Raw genomic sequence first — 19,004 nt, 5'->3', positions numbered from 1 at the left:
AGATAGTAAATGCCCAATTATTTAGTTAATACAGGATCTCATGAAGCTATCTTGGTATACAAATGCATAAAACACATTTTGTTTTTTTGGAGTAACATTATTTTAGGATCATTTTGAACTCATCAAATTTTAGAGCTGAAATAGTTGTTAGCCTAATCCATTCACTTTTCTAGATCAGAAAAAAGGTGCTGCGAGATGAAGTGACTTTCTCCAGGTCAGCGAAAAGTAGATATACTTACTCACACCTGTACTTTGATTGAAGATTGTTTTATGCTAATTTGGATCTAGAAGTGAATTACTGTCTCCCATCATCCAGAAAAGGGAGAAGAAGATCATATTGATTGCCACTGAATGTTCCTTTGCCCTAAGATATAATACAAATGAGTTCAGTGTTGTGGTTTTGTCTATCATTAGATTTACTTTAAACCTGTCCTGCTTGATGCTGCAAAATACAAATGTAGAAAACAATAGCATTAATAGGACAGTGGAATCAGAGCAAATTGGAATTGGCAGGGACCCTTTTTGAGGGAGAAATGAGGCATAGAGAGATGAGGTGACTGCTCCAATGACACAGTCAATGAGTCATATGGCTGGGGGATATTTAATTTTATTCTAGAACCCTCTATGGGATAGCAGACTGCTTCCTTCTAGTAAGAGCTCATTTTATTTAAAAGAATAAGGAACGTCTTTAAGATGGAATGAACCTGGCATACTTTCTGTCATTAAGTTGGTAAAACAATAAAATGTCACTAATTTGTAAAAAAAAAATAGGTATAGTAGTAATAGGCATACATTGATAGAAGTGAGGGCTGTCATAATTTTAAAGTTTTTATCTATTAAAATCAGTAATTCCACTTTTAAATCCTCTTTTTTTTTTTAACGTCCTATTTATTTTAGCTGAATGTGGAGCAAGTGTCAAAGGAAATGAAGGAACATTACTGTCTCCAAATTTCCCATCCAATTACGATAATAACCATGAGTGTATCTATAAAATAGAAACGGAAGCTGGCAAGGGGATCCATCTCAGAGCCCGAAGCTTTCAGCTCTTTGAAGGGGATATTCTAAAGGTAAAAAGAAAGTTGTTCAGCATTGCTGTATCTTTTCTTCTCATGGAATATGTAATACATATTATACTAATATATTCATGTCTCTTTATAGATGTGAAATTTATTTCAATTTATTTAACCTCTTGGATTGAGAAGGTAGAATGTAGTGTCACTGCTTAGTGGGGTACCTATGGCATTTGAAATAACTTACTCTGAAATCCTCCACGAAGCATTTACTAGTAGCGTACTTTGACAATTTATTTAACAATTTTAAGCCTTAGCTTCCTCATGTGTAAAAACATGCAAAGACACCTACCTTTAGGGGTTGTTGTGAAAGTAAATAATACGATATATGTACATGTTTCTAGAATTGTGCCTAGCACATAGTAGTAATTATTCAAACTTATGGGGCCCCTCAAACCAACTCCTTTTATAATTACTCCATATTTTTAGAAGAAGCACAACATTTCAAGCTAGGAGGATTTTACCACCATGTGGTAGCAAGCTGAGATGCCGTCATTAGAACACAAAACTGGCCTAATGTGAAAAAGCCAAGCGAGGGCTGGACAGAAGCTCACTTCACAGAGCAGGGAAGAAGGCATTTTTACCGAGAAGCTAGTCTAGCTCTCTGTTCCTAGGACTTGGTCATGTGCTAGCAGTTGAGCACAGAAGCAAGGGCTCTCGGCATTAGATGATACAAAGTATTAGAACCTCAGAGAAATGCTCTGGGGTTCAGGACAAGCGCTACCTTCTAGACAGACTCTAGGAAAAAATGTCCGGTGAAACTGATTACAAGGTCTTGCCTTGATTTATAAAATCCCAGTTCTAACTGAATTAAAAGGGAAAAAAAAGTTGCCATCGAGTCGATTCTGACTCATAGCGACCCTATAGGACAGAACTGAACTGCCCCATCAGGTGTCCAAGGAGTGGCTGGGGGATTCGAACCGCTGACCTCTTGGTTAGTAGCCGCAGCTCTTAACCACTTTGCCACCAGCTCCAATGGAAAATACTCCTTAATTCCTAAGGCTTGGGATATAGTACCCACCTCTCCTATAACTGGAGCCCTGGCGGTGCAGTGGTTAAGAGCTTGGCTGCTAACCAAAAGGTCAGCAGTTCAGATCCACCAGCTGCTCCTTAGAAACCCTATGGGGAAGTTCTGCTCTGTTCTTTAGGGTCATATGAATTGGAATCGACTCCGTGGCAATAGGTTTGGTTTGATTTTTTGGTTCTCCTATAACTATTTCAGGAAACTGGGTCTTGGAGCTGAGGCAAGGGCACTGATAGACCTCAAGGACAAGGAGGAAAAAAAAAGGCTTGGAACAACACAGTCTAATGCTAAAAACCACCCAGTCCAAACACTTGCTCTTTCCAATGTCAAGTTAGACAATTTGCCTAAGGTCACATGGCTGATTTGCGGCAAGATAGGGCCATATTCTTCTCATTCTCTTGCTAACATTGCCGTAGAGTCAATTCCAACTCATAGCGACCCTATAGGATGGAGTAGAACTGCCCCATAGGGTTTCCATGGAGCACCTGGTGGACTTGAACTGCCAACCTTTTGCTTTGCAGTCATAGCTCTTAACCACTATGCCACCAGGGTTTCCAAAGTATTTATTTTTCAATTGTGCTTATCTAAGTGGATGCACAAAATAATATATGGCAGATGCAGTAAATTCAACACAGTTTAAGCTGAGAGCATGTAGAGAATATATAAAGAGCCAACCAGAAGGGAAAAGTGAATCACCTCCTTCTTTGTCATCAAGTCCAGGACACAACAGTTAAAGTGGAGGATCTAGAGGAGTCCACTTGGCCTCATTAGAAGCTACGTGCACAGGTCAAGGGAAGCTTACAGATTAAAGAGCCTGCCTTCCTCCTGGGTTCACATCTGACTGTTTTTCAATGTCATAGTTTAGAAGAGTCATTCCATTCCCGTTGCTCTTTCATTTTAATAGTCTTTCAAAAGCTCATGCTGGCAATATGAAGGACTATAATTAAGAAGTGATTTTTAGGCAGAAGACTACTGCATTCCCACTATTCTAAAAAAAAGAAAATTAAATTAAAATTACATTGTAAGTAATCTTTTTCTGAATTATTTGAAAACCTCAAATTTAGAAGTCAAGAAGCCTTGAAGGCAAACTTTTAAGTAACTATTAACTATACTTTGATGCAGATGAGTAACTAAAAATATTGCATAAAATATACACTGATCATTATTATTGGAATAGAAGGAAGGAAATCATGTTCATCTGTGGTTGCATACAGTTTGAACTTGTTGATTATAACAAAAAGCCCCCCCAAAATCTTGCTAACCACATTTAACTGCAGAGAAACTGTCAATCATCTTAAATGTCTAAGTGTTTGGCAGGTGTGTATATTACTGAATATGCTAATAAATACCTTAGTGCTAAAAATGGTTTAAGTGGAACTATTTTAATTTTTAAATGTAAATGCTGTTTACATTATTTTTTCATACACACTATGATCCAATAATAAAAGCTAAAATTGCATATACACACCCCCACACATAGATACATGATGTTTTTCTTAATCCATGTGGAAAAATCATGTCAGAGAAATCGCTCTAATGAAAATGTATGAAAAGAATCTACAATGGAAGGAGAAGTTAATTTGGAATAGAGCCCTAGGGTATAGTTTCTGTAACAATGGGAATGATTTCCCAAGCACCTTCAGTGTGGCCACTCTAGCAATCTCTGTGTCTCATCCGTGATAGGCTGCAAACTCTGCTGTATCACTGTGAGCACGTGGCATTGATTAAATGTCAAGCTCTAAGCAGGTTTTGCAATGCAAACAGTTATAGCTCTGTATTAAACATATGAGTTGTAGCAGCTTTTAAATAACTAAAAGCAGCCCCCCGATTCTACCTACTTTATATATGAGGAAATAGAACTAAGAGGTGTTTGCTGAGCTAAAATAGCTTGTTACTAATGGAACTGGAATTTAAAGTTAAATCTCCTGATTTCCAGTGCTACCTGGGTTTTCCTTTGTGACACGTGCAACTCTCGAACCCAAATTTCAACTTTTGAGAGTTGATATAATAATGCTCCACATTGGTCTTAGATATGTATTAGTTATTCTTAGATACAGATTAGTGCTCATTGATGGTGATGTCGATAAATAAGGCAGAATTTCTGTTCTGGAGAAACTTACAGTCCAGTATTGCAGCTGTCAATTTTCAGTTGCTATAAAGTCCGAAACCCGTTGCCGTCAAGTTGATTCCGACTCACAATGACCCTATGGGACAGAGTAGAACCGTCCCATAGGATTTCCAAAGAACAGCTGATGGATTTGAACTGCTACCTTTTGGTTAGTGGTTGAACACTTAACAACTGCGCCAGCAGGGCTCCTTTAGTTGCTATAGCTATGAGGATATTGTGAGGTAATGTTGTCCATGTGACATATTCTTCACTACTCATTAAAGCTCTGACGGTTTGGTCACGTGCTTGTAAGCAGACTGAAATCCAGTGGAGCTGCCTATTTTGGCAAAGTTTCAGAAGGACATTGTGGGCATGGGATTTAGGCTGTGTTTAGTTGCCTTATTGCCCCTTCATTTCTATGACTTTCCATGAGTTACAGTTAATTGCATAGTATGCAGTGTTTCAGTGGTAGAATTCTCATCTTCCACGGGGAGACATGAGTTCAGTTCCCAGCCAACGCAGTTCAAGCACAGTTGCCACGCATCTGTCGGTGGAGACTTGAGTGTTGCTATTATGCTGAAAATGTTTCAGCGGAGGTTCCAGAATAAGACAGACTAGGATGAAAGGCCTGGCAATCTTCTTCCAAAAATCAGCCATTGAAGCCCTACGGATCACAGCCATCCAATCCCACTGTGCATGAGGTCGACGTGAGTCAGGGGTCACCTTGATGACAGCTAAAACAACATTGTATGTGGAGTGACCCAATAGCTTTTTGCGTAGGCTTGGACATTTTGAATCTGAACTTGTCATCTCCGAACTTAAAATTCTTTATAATCTGGATAACGGTAGCTTGTTACTAGCTCCAGTGGGAAACTAGAGCGTGAATTTGATTCTACTGCACTGGTACATGCTTATTCAGTTTAAAGGAAATAAATACTCGATCATAAAATTAATTTTTCTAAATATGTTTTCCTTTATTCATGTGAATGTTTGTGTGTAAGTCTATTGAGCAACATATACTGTTATATATTTACTGAAGAAAAGTAAGACTCTAAGTGAGAAGGAAAGAAAGTAGATTAGGGAAGGGCAAAAAAAGTCAGGTAATGAAGACTGGAAGTGCAAAGAAATGTTTATTTAATTTGATATAAACTCAGAAAAAACCCTCAAAGTAATGAGTGTAAAACGATCTGCACACAGATGGAATCTTTTATCTATAATGTTAACGGTCAAGCTAACATGTAAAGGAAAATGATTATTTAGTAGTAAGTCGTCCTTTTGACTTTCTATAAACTGTGTGAATTCTATAAGTTCTGTATAAAATCACATCCTTGTACATGTGAATTTCTTGTTAAAACTGCGAATGCGAAGACAAAACTAGACTCACGCCGTGAATTTTCTATTAGGTATATGATGGAAAAGATAGTTCATCGCGTCCGCTGGGAGCCTTCACGAGAAATGAAATGCTGGGGCTGTTTCTAAATAGCACGTCTAACCACTTGTGGCTGGAATTCAATACCAATGGATCTGACACCGACCAAGGTTTTCAGCTCACTTACACTAGTAAGTAGCATATGAGATCATCACTTTTAGTTTTTGTCCAGATATATCTGCTATTTAGCTAAAATGATTAATTAAAACAAATTTTTATGGTCCCTATTGTGTTTTAGTTTTAATTAAACTCTGTATACTGTTGAAAAACAATAAATTTAAACACATTACTACAAGCAACACTTTGAAATTTATCTAGTTAGCAGTATTTTTTAATTATAAAATAGCTAGACCTAAAATAAATTGTATGATATTTAAGAACTGCCAAGTTTTTTAAAATATTAATTGTGAAATAGTATACACTGACGATCCATATATGCATACGTGATAGTTTAGAATGAATGTTTGATATAATTGGTAACAATAGTTAGTAATTAAATACCTACCACACAGCAATGCTTTTATATAGCTGCTATATAGATGAGGAAATATAACTAGGAGGTTTTTGGTGAACTGTAATATTATAAACCATCATATATGTATTACACATATATGTCTATATCTATATCTGAAGCCCTGGTGGAGTAGTGGTTAAGAGCTTGGCTGCTAACCAAAAGGTTGGCGGTTCAAATCCACCAGCTGTTCCTTGGAGACCCTATGGGGCAGAGTAGAAGTGCCCCATAGGGTCGCTATGATTCTGGACTCAACAACACCTAACAACAACAACAATATATCTATATCATCTGTATCTATATTTATATCTATCTGATTAACCCTATGTGTTGTTGTTAGGTGCCGTTCAGTCTGTTCCAACTCATAGTAACCCTGTGTACCACAGAAGTAAACACTGTGTGGTCCTGGGCCGTGCTCATAATCGTTTTTATGCTTGAGCCCATTGTTGTAGCCACTGTGTCAACCCATCTTATTGAGAGTCTTCCTCTTTTTCTCCGACCCTGTACTTTACTAAGTGTGATGTCCTTCTGCAGGGACTGATCCCTCCTGACAACATGTCGTATGTAAGGCGTAGTCTCACCATCCTTGCTTCTAAGGAGCATTCTGGCTGTACTTCTTCCAAGACAGATTTGTTCATTCTTTTAGCAGTCCATGGTATATTCAATACTCTTCGACAACACCACAGTTCAAAGGCGTCAATTCTTCTTCGGTCTTCCTTATTCATTGTCCAGCTTTCGTGTGTATATGATGCAATTGAAAATACCATGGCTTGGATCAGGCGCACCTTAGTCTTCAAAGTGACACCTTTGCTTTTCAACACTTTAAAGAGGTCTTCTGCGGCAGGTTTGCCCAATGCACTGTCTTTTGATTTCTTGACTGCTGCTTCCATGGGTGTTGATTGTGCATCCAAGTAAAATTAAATTCTTGACAACTTCAATCTTTTCTCTGAACTTTATGTAGTAGGCCCTATTCTTATCACTACTAATTTTCTAGATGAGAAAACCAAAACCCAAATAATTTAAGTAACTTGCCCAAGATAACAGGTGTATTCGCTAGTGGAGCGAGGATTTTATCTGCAGTGTATATAGTGGTTCCCCATTAATCTAAATCGATATGGAATGTAGTTTTAAAAACAGATAAAGAAGACCAAGGAAGGAGGGAAAATAAAAGAGAGACTAAGTTGGATTTTCAAAAAAAGAAGTTTGGAATATGATGACTGTCATTTTTAACATTTTTAGTTCCGAACAAATGCAGTGAACATTTTAGCTATTTGGTGTAGATAATGAAAATTAATTAATCAATAAAGAAAATTCTTAAAATATACAAACAGTCCAGTCCTTCACCAACTTTATGATTAAAAATCTTTATGACATCCACCACCCTGACAGAGAATATTAAGATTTTGAATTTTTGAGCATTAAAGTATGTTAGCAATTATCGAGGATAATCCCTTTCTTTGACAGATGAGCAAATGAAGGCCTGGAAAAAATAACAATCATCCCACAGGCACAGACCTAATCCAGGTGCCAATGAGGAAAATTAATTGCTTCAAATACCCCCTTGGTAGAAGAAATCTTAGTTAAAGAATTGTAAGACTTCATGCAAAAATAGGATTAGAGTGACTGACATCACGAGAAAACCCGTTTTTCACTTTTGTAAAAGTAACTTTTCAAAGGACTCAGTAAATAGAAAGCATATTAATTATATCATTTGAATAATAAAAGTGTGATGATTGAAATATAAAATTTATTTATAGTTATAATTTTTTTTACTATAATTGTACTTTTCAAGGTTTCCCTCTCAAAAAGTTTCAAAGAAGTCTTGTAAAAACCATTTTGCTTTGCTTGGGGATAAAATGCACACTACTGTGATTTTTTTTTTTCTTCTGCTTCTGGTTCTCCATCAATATGCTCAATATATCTTTTTTAAATTTTATTCTTGGATCTGTCAATTCACAGTTCCTAGATGATATACTGGTCATAAAGTCATAGAGGAATATGAATACTTGAGAAGGAAAACTGTTTGAAGTCTTTACATAACTTTCTGAGTAATATAACTAAGGGAATATTCCTGTGAGCACATGTATCATTCATCCAATTCTCTTGCCACTAAACATATTTTGTAGCTTAAGCTTATTTTAAGGAGCCCTGGTGGCACAGTGGTTAAGTGCTCAGCTGTTAACTGAAAAGTTGGTGGTTCGAACCACTAGCCACTCCGCAAGAGAAAGATGTGGCAGTCTGCTTAGTAAAGATTTACAGCATTGGAAACCATATGGGGCAGTTCTACTTTGTCCTGTAGGGTTGCTGTAAGTTGGAATCGTCTCTACGGCAAAGAGTTTTTAAGCTTATTTTACCAGTCATGACCCCCTTCTGCAATAGGGCATCAGCCAAGAATAGAAATCGGCACTTCAGTTTCTCCATGTGCATTTCTGTGACTTCATCCTCAGGACTGGTCCAAGTCTGGAGGTTATGAAGCTCAGTATAACCTCTCCCAAGGCTTCTTTATAGAAAACATATCATAATATACCTCTATTTTATGTCTCATTACTTTTCTAAACCTAGTTACTGCTTCCTATTTTCCCTCCAGCTCTTTCCAATTGGAATATTGATTTCTGAACACTTGGTTCTATGTTCTCTTGGTTGTGCAAAAGGTGTGCAGAAGTAAATTCACATATACTGGAAATTCATGAAACTGGATTTATAATTGAGAAAGAGTTAACTGTTTCCAGAATCCTGACTTCCTCTTTACTCTTCAGATAACAGTCAATATGCTTTGGAGACCATGTGGCTGGATTGAGATAGGTGGTAGGTTTCATCAACATATGGCATCCATCCTCCCTCGTCAAGAGGGATTGCTTCAATTCATTACCCTCAGCCCCTATTGGACCCCACATGGCTGCCGTAGTTCCATGAATCTCCTTAGGAACCAGCACAGCTTTAAGATGTTTCGCTGTTCCTTTCACTTCACTGAGCAACTTTGAGAAAAAGCTCAAATCCATTGAACTATTTATGGGCACCTTCTAATTATAGAGAAATTTTTGGTTACATAGTAATACGGCCCCCCTTCTGTCTCTCTCTCTTTATATATATATATGATATATACATATATCATTTTTAGAAATGGGTACAAATAATATTCATATATTCTTTAAAATTTCCAGTATACTCTCACCTATTTTCTAAATTTACCATCACAACAATTCTGTGTCTTGGTAAGTAGCTCCTATTACTATTCTTCATAACTTTGAAATCCTGTTTTAACATTCAGTGAGTGGTACAGCTAGGACCCAAATCCAGGCTTTTGAACTGAAGCCAAGAAACTGTTGTTGTACTTACTTTCAAATATTGTAGATATTCCCTCTTTAGTAAGCACTACATATGTTGACTGATTTGTATATATGCAAACACATTGGCAAGGAAGAAAAACGAGGTCGTCTTTGGCCAAATTGGAAAAAAATTAATTAATTAAGACTGTTATTAAGAAATTACTGTTTTTTGAGTAGTAGATTGGGGGGGGGCCGAGTTCAACCCCACTACAAAACACTGTTTTTTTTAAATTATTATTACAGATTTGTCTATGTTTATAACAGATCATATTCTTCTGGTGTATGATTATGTGAAGTGGAAGTATAATCCGTAAGCTCTTTGAGGTCAGGGACATTGGGGTGTCCACTTTTGTATCCTCCCCTGCACCTTGCACAGGTGTCTGCTTTGTGATGTAAGAAGCTTAGATGTGATCATTGTTATTCAGGTTGTGTTCCATGGAGCACTGTGAGTGCACAGGGCTGTCCTGGGGCAATAGGAGTGAGAGCGTCACCTTATTTAACATAGGCATTTTCGTTTTGCTTTCTCCCAGTGATTGCAAAGTTCTTCAAATATCAAGAAAAACCATATCGACAATGAATTACAATGAATTATCATATTTTCAAAATATTTCAACAAGTATTTTTACAGAAAAGGAGGTCTGGAAATTAAAAAAGAAAATCCTATATTGAATTTGGAATTCTTTCACAAATGTGATGCAGTTTTGTAGAGTTCCCAAAGAATGCCCCCAGGATAGTCATTCTTAAGAAACAGTTTACCACAGAAACCTATGAGAGTATTTGCAAATGAAACAGGCTTTCTGGATTGTTTAGGTACACTCAGTTATTTAAATAGAGAGAAACATAACTTTCTTTCACAATTCAAGAAAGCATTCTTGCTACATGGGGACACATTTAAAGAACTGTAGTTTAGACAGGGCTGTCCTACTGTATCGGTGGATCTTCCAATTATGCAATGAATGGGCATATATTACCTTTGTACTGAATGTTTAGGACTGTATTGAAACAGAGAAAGCAAAAAACATGGCTTTTGTTTCCATATCAATGATTTGAGAGAGTCACATTTAGTGCTGGAGATACGTTGGTGAAAGGAAATTAAAATATATAATTACATTCAACTGTGCTATGACATGGATCTGCAAGTGCTATAGGAGTCAACTGAGGACCTGATTCCCAGTGACCTATATATATCTTCTGCTGGTGTATATCTTTACATGAGTTTGCTCTCCTTCCTCAAATAAACTATAGCTCCTTATGATATTATGTGTATCTTATATTCGAGGACTTATGATAATAATTTCTCCTAGGACTTAAAATAATAATTGATAAAAAGATAGGTAAATAGAGAGAGAGATGGTAAATAGAGTTTTCCAGAAGAATAAGAGATCATTGAATGTTGGAATAATCAGAGAAGGCTTAGAATTTTCTTTCCTCTCTTAGGGAGATGTCCTTTGCCTCATTCCTCAAGATTAAGCTTCAGTAACATTTCCTATATCCTGGTTGCCCTGTTTTCCAACTTCCCTAAGCAAAATGGCTTGCTCTTTCTCCTCTATCCCTATAATCTCTTGCATTATATCTTTACATCTTTTGTTTTCATCAATAAAACGTTAGGTTCTCAAGAGGAGGAATCGTAACTTGGTAAACTTTGTATTACATACCTAGCCAATTAATAAATGATAATTAGTTATCATCAATTATTAATAAATGATAACAGAGCTGACCTAGAATTTGCATGGTAGGAGACAGATAAAAGTCAGAGAGAATATTTCAGGGGAGGAGACTGACTTGAGTCAAAATGTGAAGAGTTGGATATGATCTCTGAGTTCATTAGATCACTAACATAAACATTTGAATAGAATCGATGACGCAAATTGTGAAGAAATAGAAAAACAAAATTGTCCATTTGGAAACTTAATTACGGAAGCCTTTAAAAGATAAGCAGAGACATTGATTATAAGTAAGATCAAGACAGGCTTCCCTGGGTGTCAAAAAACCACGGACTATCACCTTACCCAGAGGCACCTCGGAAGACAGTCCTGGAGACCTGCTTCGAAAGGGTCACGACCTTGAAAACCCTGTGGAGCAGTTCTACTCTGCACACATGGGGTCGCCATGAGTAGGCATAGACTAGAAGACAACTAACAACAGCAAGATCAAGATAGAGCCATTAACAATATTTGAACCATGAAATTACATGGAAGTCTGTGATTTAAAGAATGGTAAACTGACAGTGGTATAAATGCTGGTACTTAGAAGATGATACTGACTCCAAATTGTTCTTTCTGTGTCATCACTCACAGATGACTTGGAAAGAAAGAAACAAGATAACTTATTGACTTTTACATTCACATATAATGAACCTGACCAGAAGTATTTAATCATTCTCATTCATATATTGAGTAATCAGATTGAATATGTTACCTATCTTAAAAAAAGAAAAGAAAGGAATGTGTTGGTTAGGAGTGCAGTAGGATGCTCAGTAGTCATGGAAGAACACATAGATGAATCTTACAGATGGAAGCTTTGGCAGTGGCCACTTGAGATATCTCTGGTCAAAGAAGCCAATGGGATTCACTGAATTGTCCAATCCCATTAGGAAAACTGTGTTATTATGGTGGTGAATTGATCAGAGTAACCTCCCTTTAAGTATATTGGATGTATTTAACTTCCCTTCCTCTGATTCCATGCTTACCAGGCCATGTTCTCATTATGATTTGATGTCCTTGTAACTCTCCCAATGGAAAGAGAGTGATTTATTGATGCTGATATAGATATTCTGGTACATGGACTGATTACATTTATTATTTCAAATTAGGAAATTGAAATTCTGGCATTTTTTGAGTCACAAGAGTCCTGCAATGAAATGAATCTACTTTGGGTATGCTGGCAAAATCAGTTGTCTGATCCTACAAAACCCACCTTCTTTTGTGAGATCGGCTAAGTTTCTCTCAGGGGGCCCCATGCCCCCTGATGGTTGTAAGCCTCATTTGTTTTTATTTAAAACTTTTATAGCATAGATTGTAGAGCGGGGAACCCACAGTCAGAAAAGTCTCTAAGATATTGTTGTAGTAAAAGAAGTTTGAAATGAAGGATTGTGGGAATAGACAGGAAGACTGGTTGGATATAGAAGTCATTTGAAAGAAACATTAGAGGCTACAGACATGTAGGACAGCATTGCTACTCGTTTGTATGGCACCTTTGTTCCAGTTAACAACAATGAAAGTCCTTACTCGAGAAAGTTACAGCCCTCATAGCAAAACCTACGAACTGTACAAGATGGCTCTGAGAATGAATAAAGCACACAGCCCGAAATGAAAACAAAGCCCCAGCTTTTGAGTCTGTCTAGGCAATTTGCAGATCACAGGGTCTGTTTGGAGATAGGGGAATGGGGAAGTTCACAGGCCCTCTGCACATCCTTTTCCACCACCAGATTTCTCATGGCTGGTAAATTTTCGTTTCCAAAATTGCTCTCCACCATCAGCCCTGAATTCTCTATTTATCCCCTTTATTGTACTTAACTCTATTGTAATTTGGAGCCCTGGTGGTGCAGTGGTTAAGAGCTTGGCGCTAACCAAGAGGTCGTCAGTTTGAATCCACCAGCCTCTCCTTGGAAACCCTATGGTGCAATTCTACTCAGTCCTACAGGGTCACTATGAGCCGGAATCAACTCAATGGCAAATTTTTTTTTTTTGTACGGAGGAACGAAGGTGCTGTGTATACGGAACAGGAGCTCAGTGTCCACTTGCACTGTGGTAAGGTAAAAAAGCACGGATTTCGAGTAAGAAGTCTTTGGTTCCATTCCTGACTCTGCTAAATCCCAGCCAGTAAACTTTCCCTAACCCTCAATCTTCTCATTTATGAAGTAGGGATAATAATATTTTATCTTGTGTAAAACTTGTATAAATTTTGTAGAAACATATATAAACTTGCTTTGAAACTTCAAAGTGCTATGTGAAATTAAGTATTATTATTGATTTATTTTTCTGATTTCTGTTAAAATGGAGTAGGGTATGAATAAATTAACGGAGAATTACACATGCCTCCTGCCGTAGGGACTCTGAAAGTTGTGATAGCAAATACAGGTAGTCGTGATGGTACAGGGTCTTGGGAATACTTGTAATACCCCGGGGTGCAAAAGGGATTAATTAATATTTGTGATAACTCACTTGCTAGGCACTTTGTGGGTCGTCTAATTTAATACTGACAAAAGCCCTGCAGAGTTAGAGATACAGAGCTTTAGAAAAACTTGCCCAAGATTATGCGGCTAATGAGTACTGGAGGTAGATTTCTAATTTAAGTTTTTTAGAGCATTTTGAACCAAATTACAAACACAGGACCTGGGAGAAGTCTTTCTGTGCTTAGGGATTACCCATCTTGTAGTTAGGTGCCATCGAGTTGTTTCCAGCTCATAGCGACGCTATGTATAACAGAATGAAACACTGCCCAGGCCTGTGCCATCCTCACAATCATCACTATGCTCAAGAGCATCATTTCAGCCACTGTGTTAATCCCTCTTGTGGAGGGTCTTCCTCTCTTTTTCTGACTCTCTACTTTACCAAGCATGATGTCCCTCTCCGGGACTGGTCCCTCCTGATAATATGTCCAAGGTATTTGAGACAAAGTCACGCTATCCTCGCTTCTAAGGAGCATTCTATCTGTACTTCTTCCAAGACAGATTTGTTCGTTCTTCTGGCAGTCTGTGGTATATTCAATATTCTTCACCAACACCATAACTCAAAGTCATCAGTTCCTGACTTCCTTATTCATTGTCCAGCTTTTCACACATATATGAGGAAAATTGAAAATACACTGGCTTGAGTCAGGCACACCTTAGTCCTCAAAGTGACATTTTTGCTTTTTAACACTTTAAAGAAGTCTTTTGCAGCAGATTTGCCCAATGCAATACAGCATTTGATTTTTTGACTGCTGCCTCCATGGGCGTTGATTCTAGATCCAAGTAAAATGAAATCCTGGACAACTTCGATATTTTCTCGGTTTATCATGATGTCGCTTCTTGGTCCAGTTGTGAGGATTTTTTTTTTTTTTTTTTTAATGTTGAGGTGTAATCCATACTGAAGTCTGTGGTCTTTGATCTTTACCAGTAAGTGCTTCAAGTCCTCCTCGCCTTCAGCAAGCAAGGTTGTGTCATCTGCATATCGCAGGTTGTTAATGAGTCATCCTCCAATCCTGAATGCCCTGTTCTTCTTCATATAGTCCAGCTTCCGGGATTACTTGCTCAGCATACAGATTGAATAAGTATAGGGAAAGGGTACGATCCTGACACACACCTTTACTGTTTAAAGATGCAGTATCCCCTTGTCCTGTTTGAACGACTGCCTCTTTATCTATGTGCAGGTTCCTTATGAGCACAATTAAGAAACTGCATGTAAATTAATAGAAAATAAAATCCAGTGAGAGGTGGTCAAGAAAGTCAGAGCTTTGGAGTCAGAGCTTGGATCAAATACCTGTTCCCTTTTTTGCTGTGTGAATTCCAGTAGGTTAGTCGACATCTGTGGGCCTGTTTCCACATGTAAAGTAGAAATACTATGAGCATTCGCATTTTGTTGTGAAAATAGAGATTGTTTTGTGAATACTCATCCCCCTGCCTGTTCCACAGAGGACACTCAACAAATAGAAACAATTTTACTATTAACCTTTATTCTTACACAAAATATGAGACAGTTCATATGACATGAACCCAAAGAGACTGACCGTATGTTATGGAGGTGGAAATTGGCCCCGTAGTTCCATACTTCACTGCACAGTCATCAAAGTAATTGAAAGTATGAACCTGTAAATTACCAACACATAGCAGAGAGCATAGTTTCACATGAGTCTATGAAGCTGGTTTACCAACAGCCAATGACAAGTGAAGTGATAAGAAGGAAGAGATACATAGCAACACAATATGGAATGGCATAGTAGCTTTGATTATGTACACTTCAAAGTGTCTGTTTTATCATGCTGAATTCTTTTTAGTGTAATAAGTGATTGGAATGTTTTTCATTTTACCACTGAGATGTATCGTAAGCAACGGAAAAGCAAGACAGCCTCACACAATTAATTCAGTTTGTAAGGAGAGCATTATTACAAGGTATATTTTGTACAAGGCTTGGTGAGTTAGCATCTGATGACTTTAGACATATTAGAGACGGTAAAGAATGATTTGATGGCTTTGAGACACAGTTGCCCTGTAGTCTGTAAGAAGCCCTGGTGGCACAGTGGTTAAGCCTTCAGCTGCTAACCAAAAGGTCAGCAGTTCAAATATGCCAGCCATTCCTTGGAAACCCTGAGGGGCAGTTCTACTGTGTCCTGTAGAATCTACTCAACAGCAGTGAGTTTGGTTTTGTAGTCTGTATATAACTTACGTTGTGCGTCTGCAGATCGCCTGGTAATAATCACCATTTTAAGAACACCAGAGACAAGCGTAGGAAGTCCCACTACAAATATAATTTGAAACAAAAGAATAGTAACCATAACTGGTTGCCCTTTTCTACAAAATGGCCTCTTCACTCACAGTCTCTTTTGATTATAGTCCCTTATCCTTTCTGTTTGCCACAGAAACTAAGTGGTGGAGGTGGGATGATTTAGCAACTGACAATTGATTTCTGAACAAACTACAACATATTACATGGATGAGCAAACGAAAGCCTAGAGTTACGGGCTTAGGCAGCTGTCATCTTGATTCTGTGAACATGCTGATAAAATTAAAATGACACCAACATGAATACACTATTGTGATGAGAGAAACGTTCCGGATGTATTCCCAAGGCCAATTCAGAAATACTCAGCATTGTCATCGTCATGCTTCAAAACTAGTCAGAAATACTTCGAGCATGAAGTTTACAGACACTGTGTGCGATCAATTACTGAAAATAAACTTGAAGGTGAAGAGTATAAGTCAGAAACTATAATTTGAAGTTCTTTGACTCATGGACTGATAAAGTGAGATCATTCTGTCTGAATAGATTGATGTCACTTTCTTAGGCATCTCACCCCCCACTCCTGTCTCCACCCAGATATGTCAGGAGTCACTCTGCCTATTTCTAAAGCAGATTCTTCTGATTCTTAACCTCATTGACTATGAGTAAGATTTAAGTGCGCTACCATGTGCTCATTTGGTGATTGGTTAGTATTTTTCTCTGACAACTTGATTTTGGAAATCCTACACAAGTTAAGTGGCAGTTCTCAAGTGCAAATTCTGGAATTTAATTTTATAATAAAGGTACACATGCACAGAGTTTCCAAACTAGAAACACTCTTGGTTGTGATTTTTAATCAGTAGTGTTTTAAAATAAAATAGGAGATATTGATGAAAGAAGAGCATTCATCACATTTACAGTTTTTATCATGTATTATACTCTAGAGAATCATGTCAAAACAGTGTTTCATCCAATGGTAGTTTTTAGAAATTATTTACAATTGTGCTACAAACAAGGAAAAGTATAGAATAGAGTCAAGAGAAGACCAGCTTACCCAATTTCCCGCACTAATAGTAACAGGTTTTCTTCTTTTTTTTTTTAAGTTTCACTGAAGATTAAAATGATGGCAAACATGTGCTACTTAAGTCTCTTATTATGCTATGTCCAATTTGCAAATAAAGTCCCAGGGCTAGACTTTTTTTCTTGAATGCTATGATTTTTAGCAGAGAAAACTGTTGTATCCACAGGTGATTTTATAAAGACGTTTTAAAATAATAAGCAGTTATTTTGTATATTAGTTTTCTATGACCGCATAACAAATGACCACAAACTTGGAGGCTTAAAATGACATACAGTTACTGTTGGGTCAAGAGTTTGAGACCTGAAGCCTATGGTCCTCTTCCAAACTCATGGGGTCGTTGACAGAATTGGGCTTCTTGTGGTGTGGGATTGAGCCTTTCAGCCTTTCAGTACCCAAGCGGTCACCTGCAGCGCCAGCCTCATGGTTCTCTCCATAGGAAGTTCGCTTCACAGAAGCTTGCTTCTTCAAGGCCAACGGGAGAGCCCCTCAGTAGATAACCCCCATTTTGTTTAACTCAGAGTGGGGCCTTAATTACATCTTTCTCAGGTTCCACTAGCTGGAAGCAAGTCACAGGTCCCGCCCACATGCAGGAAGGACGGATTATCCAGGGTATGAACGCCAGGAGGCAGGGATCAGTGGGGGTCATTTGGGAGTCTGTCTGTCACACTTTCCTACTTGGGAATGATGCTCAAATTCACCTTAAGATAATTCCATAGATCATTCTACACATTTCCGTAGTTAGGTTAAAAACATAGAGTATGTGTGTGTGTGTGAGTGTATATGTAGGCACACTCACACACACATCCACTTGCATATATAAAGTATAATTTTATTTAGAAAGTTGCAAAGTCATTTTCTGTATTGCCATAGATACAATATTGTTTATTCTGAAATGTTTCCAAAGCTTGCAGCTACCTGTAGTTTTAGTCTTTCCTTAGGTGTTCCTTCCTCTGTTTTTTTCCACCCTCTGGTTAAAGCTCCACTTGCAGAGACTTAGAGTTGCCTTGAAAGGTGGAGGATGAGCCTCAGGCAAGTGCACAGCAGGACCTGCCTGCCCTTCTCTCACCAGCAGGAAGACTCACAAAGGAAGGTCTTATTCTAAGATCATGAATTTACCATTAGAAATGGACTTTAAGGAGAAGTCCTTGTTTCATGCCACACAGTTGAACAATAATCTTGGAATGTGTCTGTGGTCAAATCATTGAATACACATCACAACAGGCAGAGATCTTTTATCTTTTTTTTTTTATTATTGTGCTCTAACTAAGTTTACAGTTCAAGTTAGTGTCTCATACAAAAATTTATACACACATTGTTATGTGACCCTAGTTGCTCTCCCTATAATGTGACAGCGTACTCCTCCTTTCCACTCAGGATTTCCCATGTCCATTCAGCCAGCTCCTGTCCCTTTCTGCCTTCTCACCTTACCTCCGGACAGGAGGTGCCCATTTAGACTCATGTATCTACCTGAGCTAAGGAGCACACTCTTCACAAGCATCATTTTATGTCTTATAGTCCAGTCTAATCTTTGTCTGAAGAGTTGGCTCGGGAATAGTTTTAGTTTTGGACTAACAGAGAGTCTGGGGGCCATGTCATCCGAGGTCCCTCCAGTCTCAGTCAGACCATTAAGTCTGGTCTTTTTACTAGAATTTGAGTTCTGCCCCCCCCTCCCCCCGTTCCGTTGTGTTGTGTTCCCTGTCAGGCCGGTCGTTGGTGGTAGCTGGACAGAATCTAGTTCTTCTGGTCTCAGGCTGATGGAGTCTCTGGTTTATGTGACCCTTTTGTCTCTTGGGCTAATATTTTCCTTGTGTCTTTGGTGTTCTTAGTTGACCTACATGCCGGCTTTTAAGACCCCAGATGCCACTCACCAAAGTGAGATGCAGAACATTTTCTTAATAAACTTTGTTATGCCAATGGACCTAGATGACCCCTGAAACCATGGTCCCCAGACCCCTGCCCCTGCTACTTTGTCCCTCAAAGTGTTTGGTTGTATTCAGGAAACTTCTTAGCTTTGGTTTAGTCCAGTTGTGCTGACTT

General features: G+C 38.1%; 1 protein-coding gene across 1 annotated transcript in view; it reads left to right on the top strand.

Annotated features, from left to right (window-relative positions):
- LOC101344436 (CUB and sushi domain-containing protein 1-like) overlaps nt 1-19,004 on the top strand; it is a 1,691,327-nt gene that overhangs the window by 1,296,720 nt on the left and 375,603 nt on the right. Inside the window, exons 21-22 of the mRNA XM_023743077.1 lie at nt 898-1,067; nt 5,605-5,761. Of these exons, the coding sequence (XP_023598845.1) occupies nt 898-1,067; nt 5,605-5,761 (327 nt within the window). The remainder of the gene's footprint in view (nt 1-897; nt 1,068-5,604; nt 5,762-19,004) is intronic.

This window comes from Trichechus manatus, unplaced genomic scaffold (assembly GCF_000243295.1).
Source record: "Trichechus manatus latirostris isolate Lorelei unplaced genomic scaffold, TriManLat1.0 scaffold00234, whole genome shotgun sequence".
Taxonomy (NCBI): Eukaryota; Metazoa; Chordata; class Mammalia; order Sirenia; family Trichechidae; genus Trichechus; species Trichechus manatus.
Note: the sequence above shows the minus strand (reverse complement) of the source record. Positions and strands in the feature narration are given on the sequence as shown.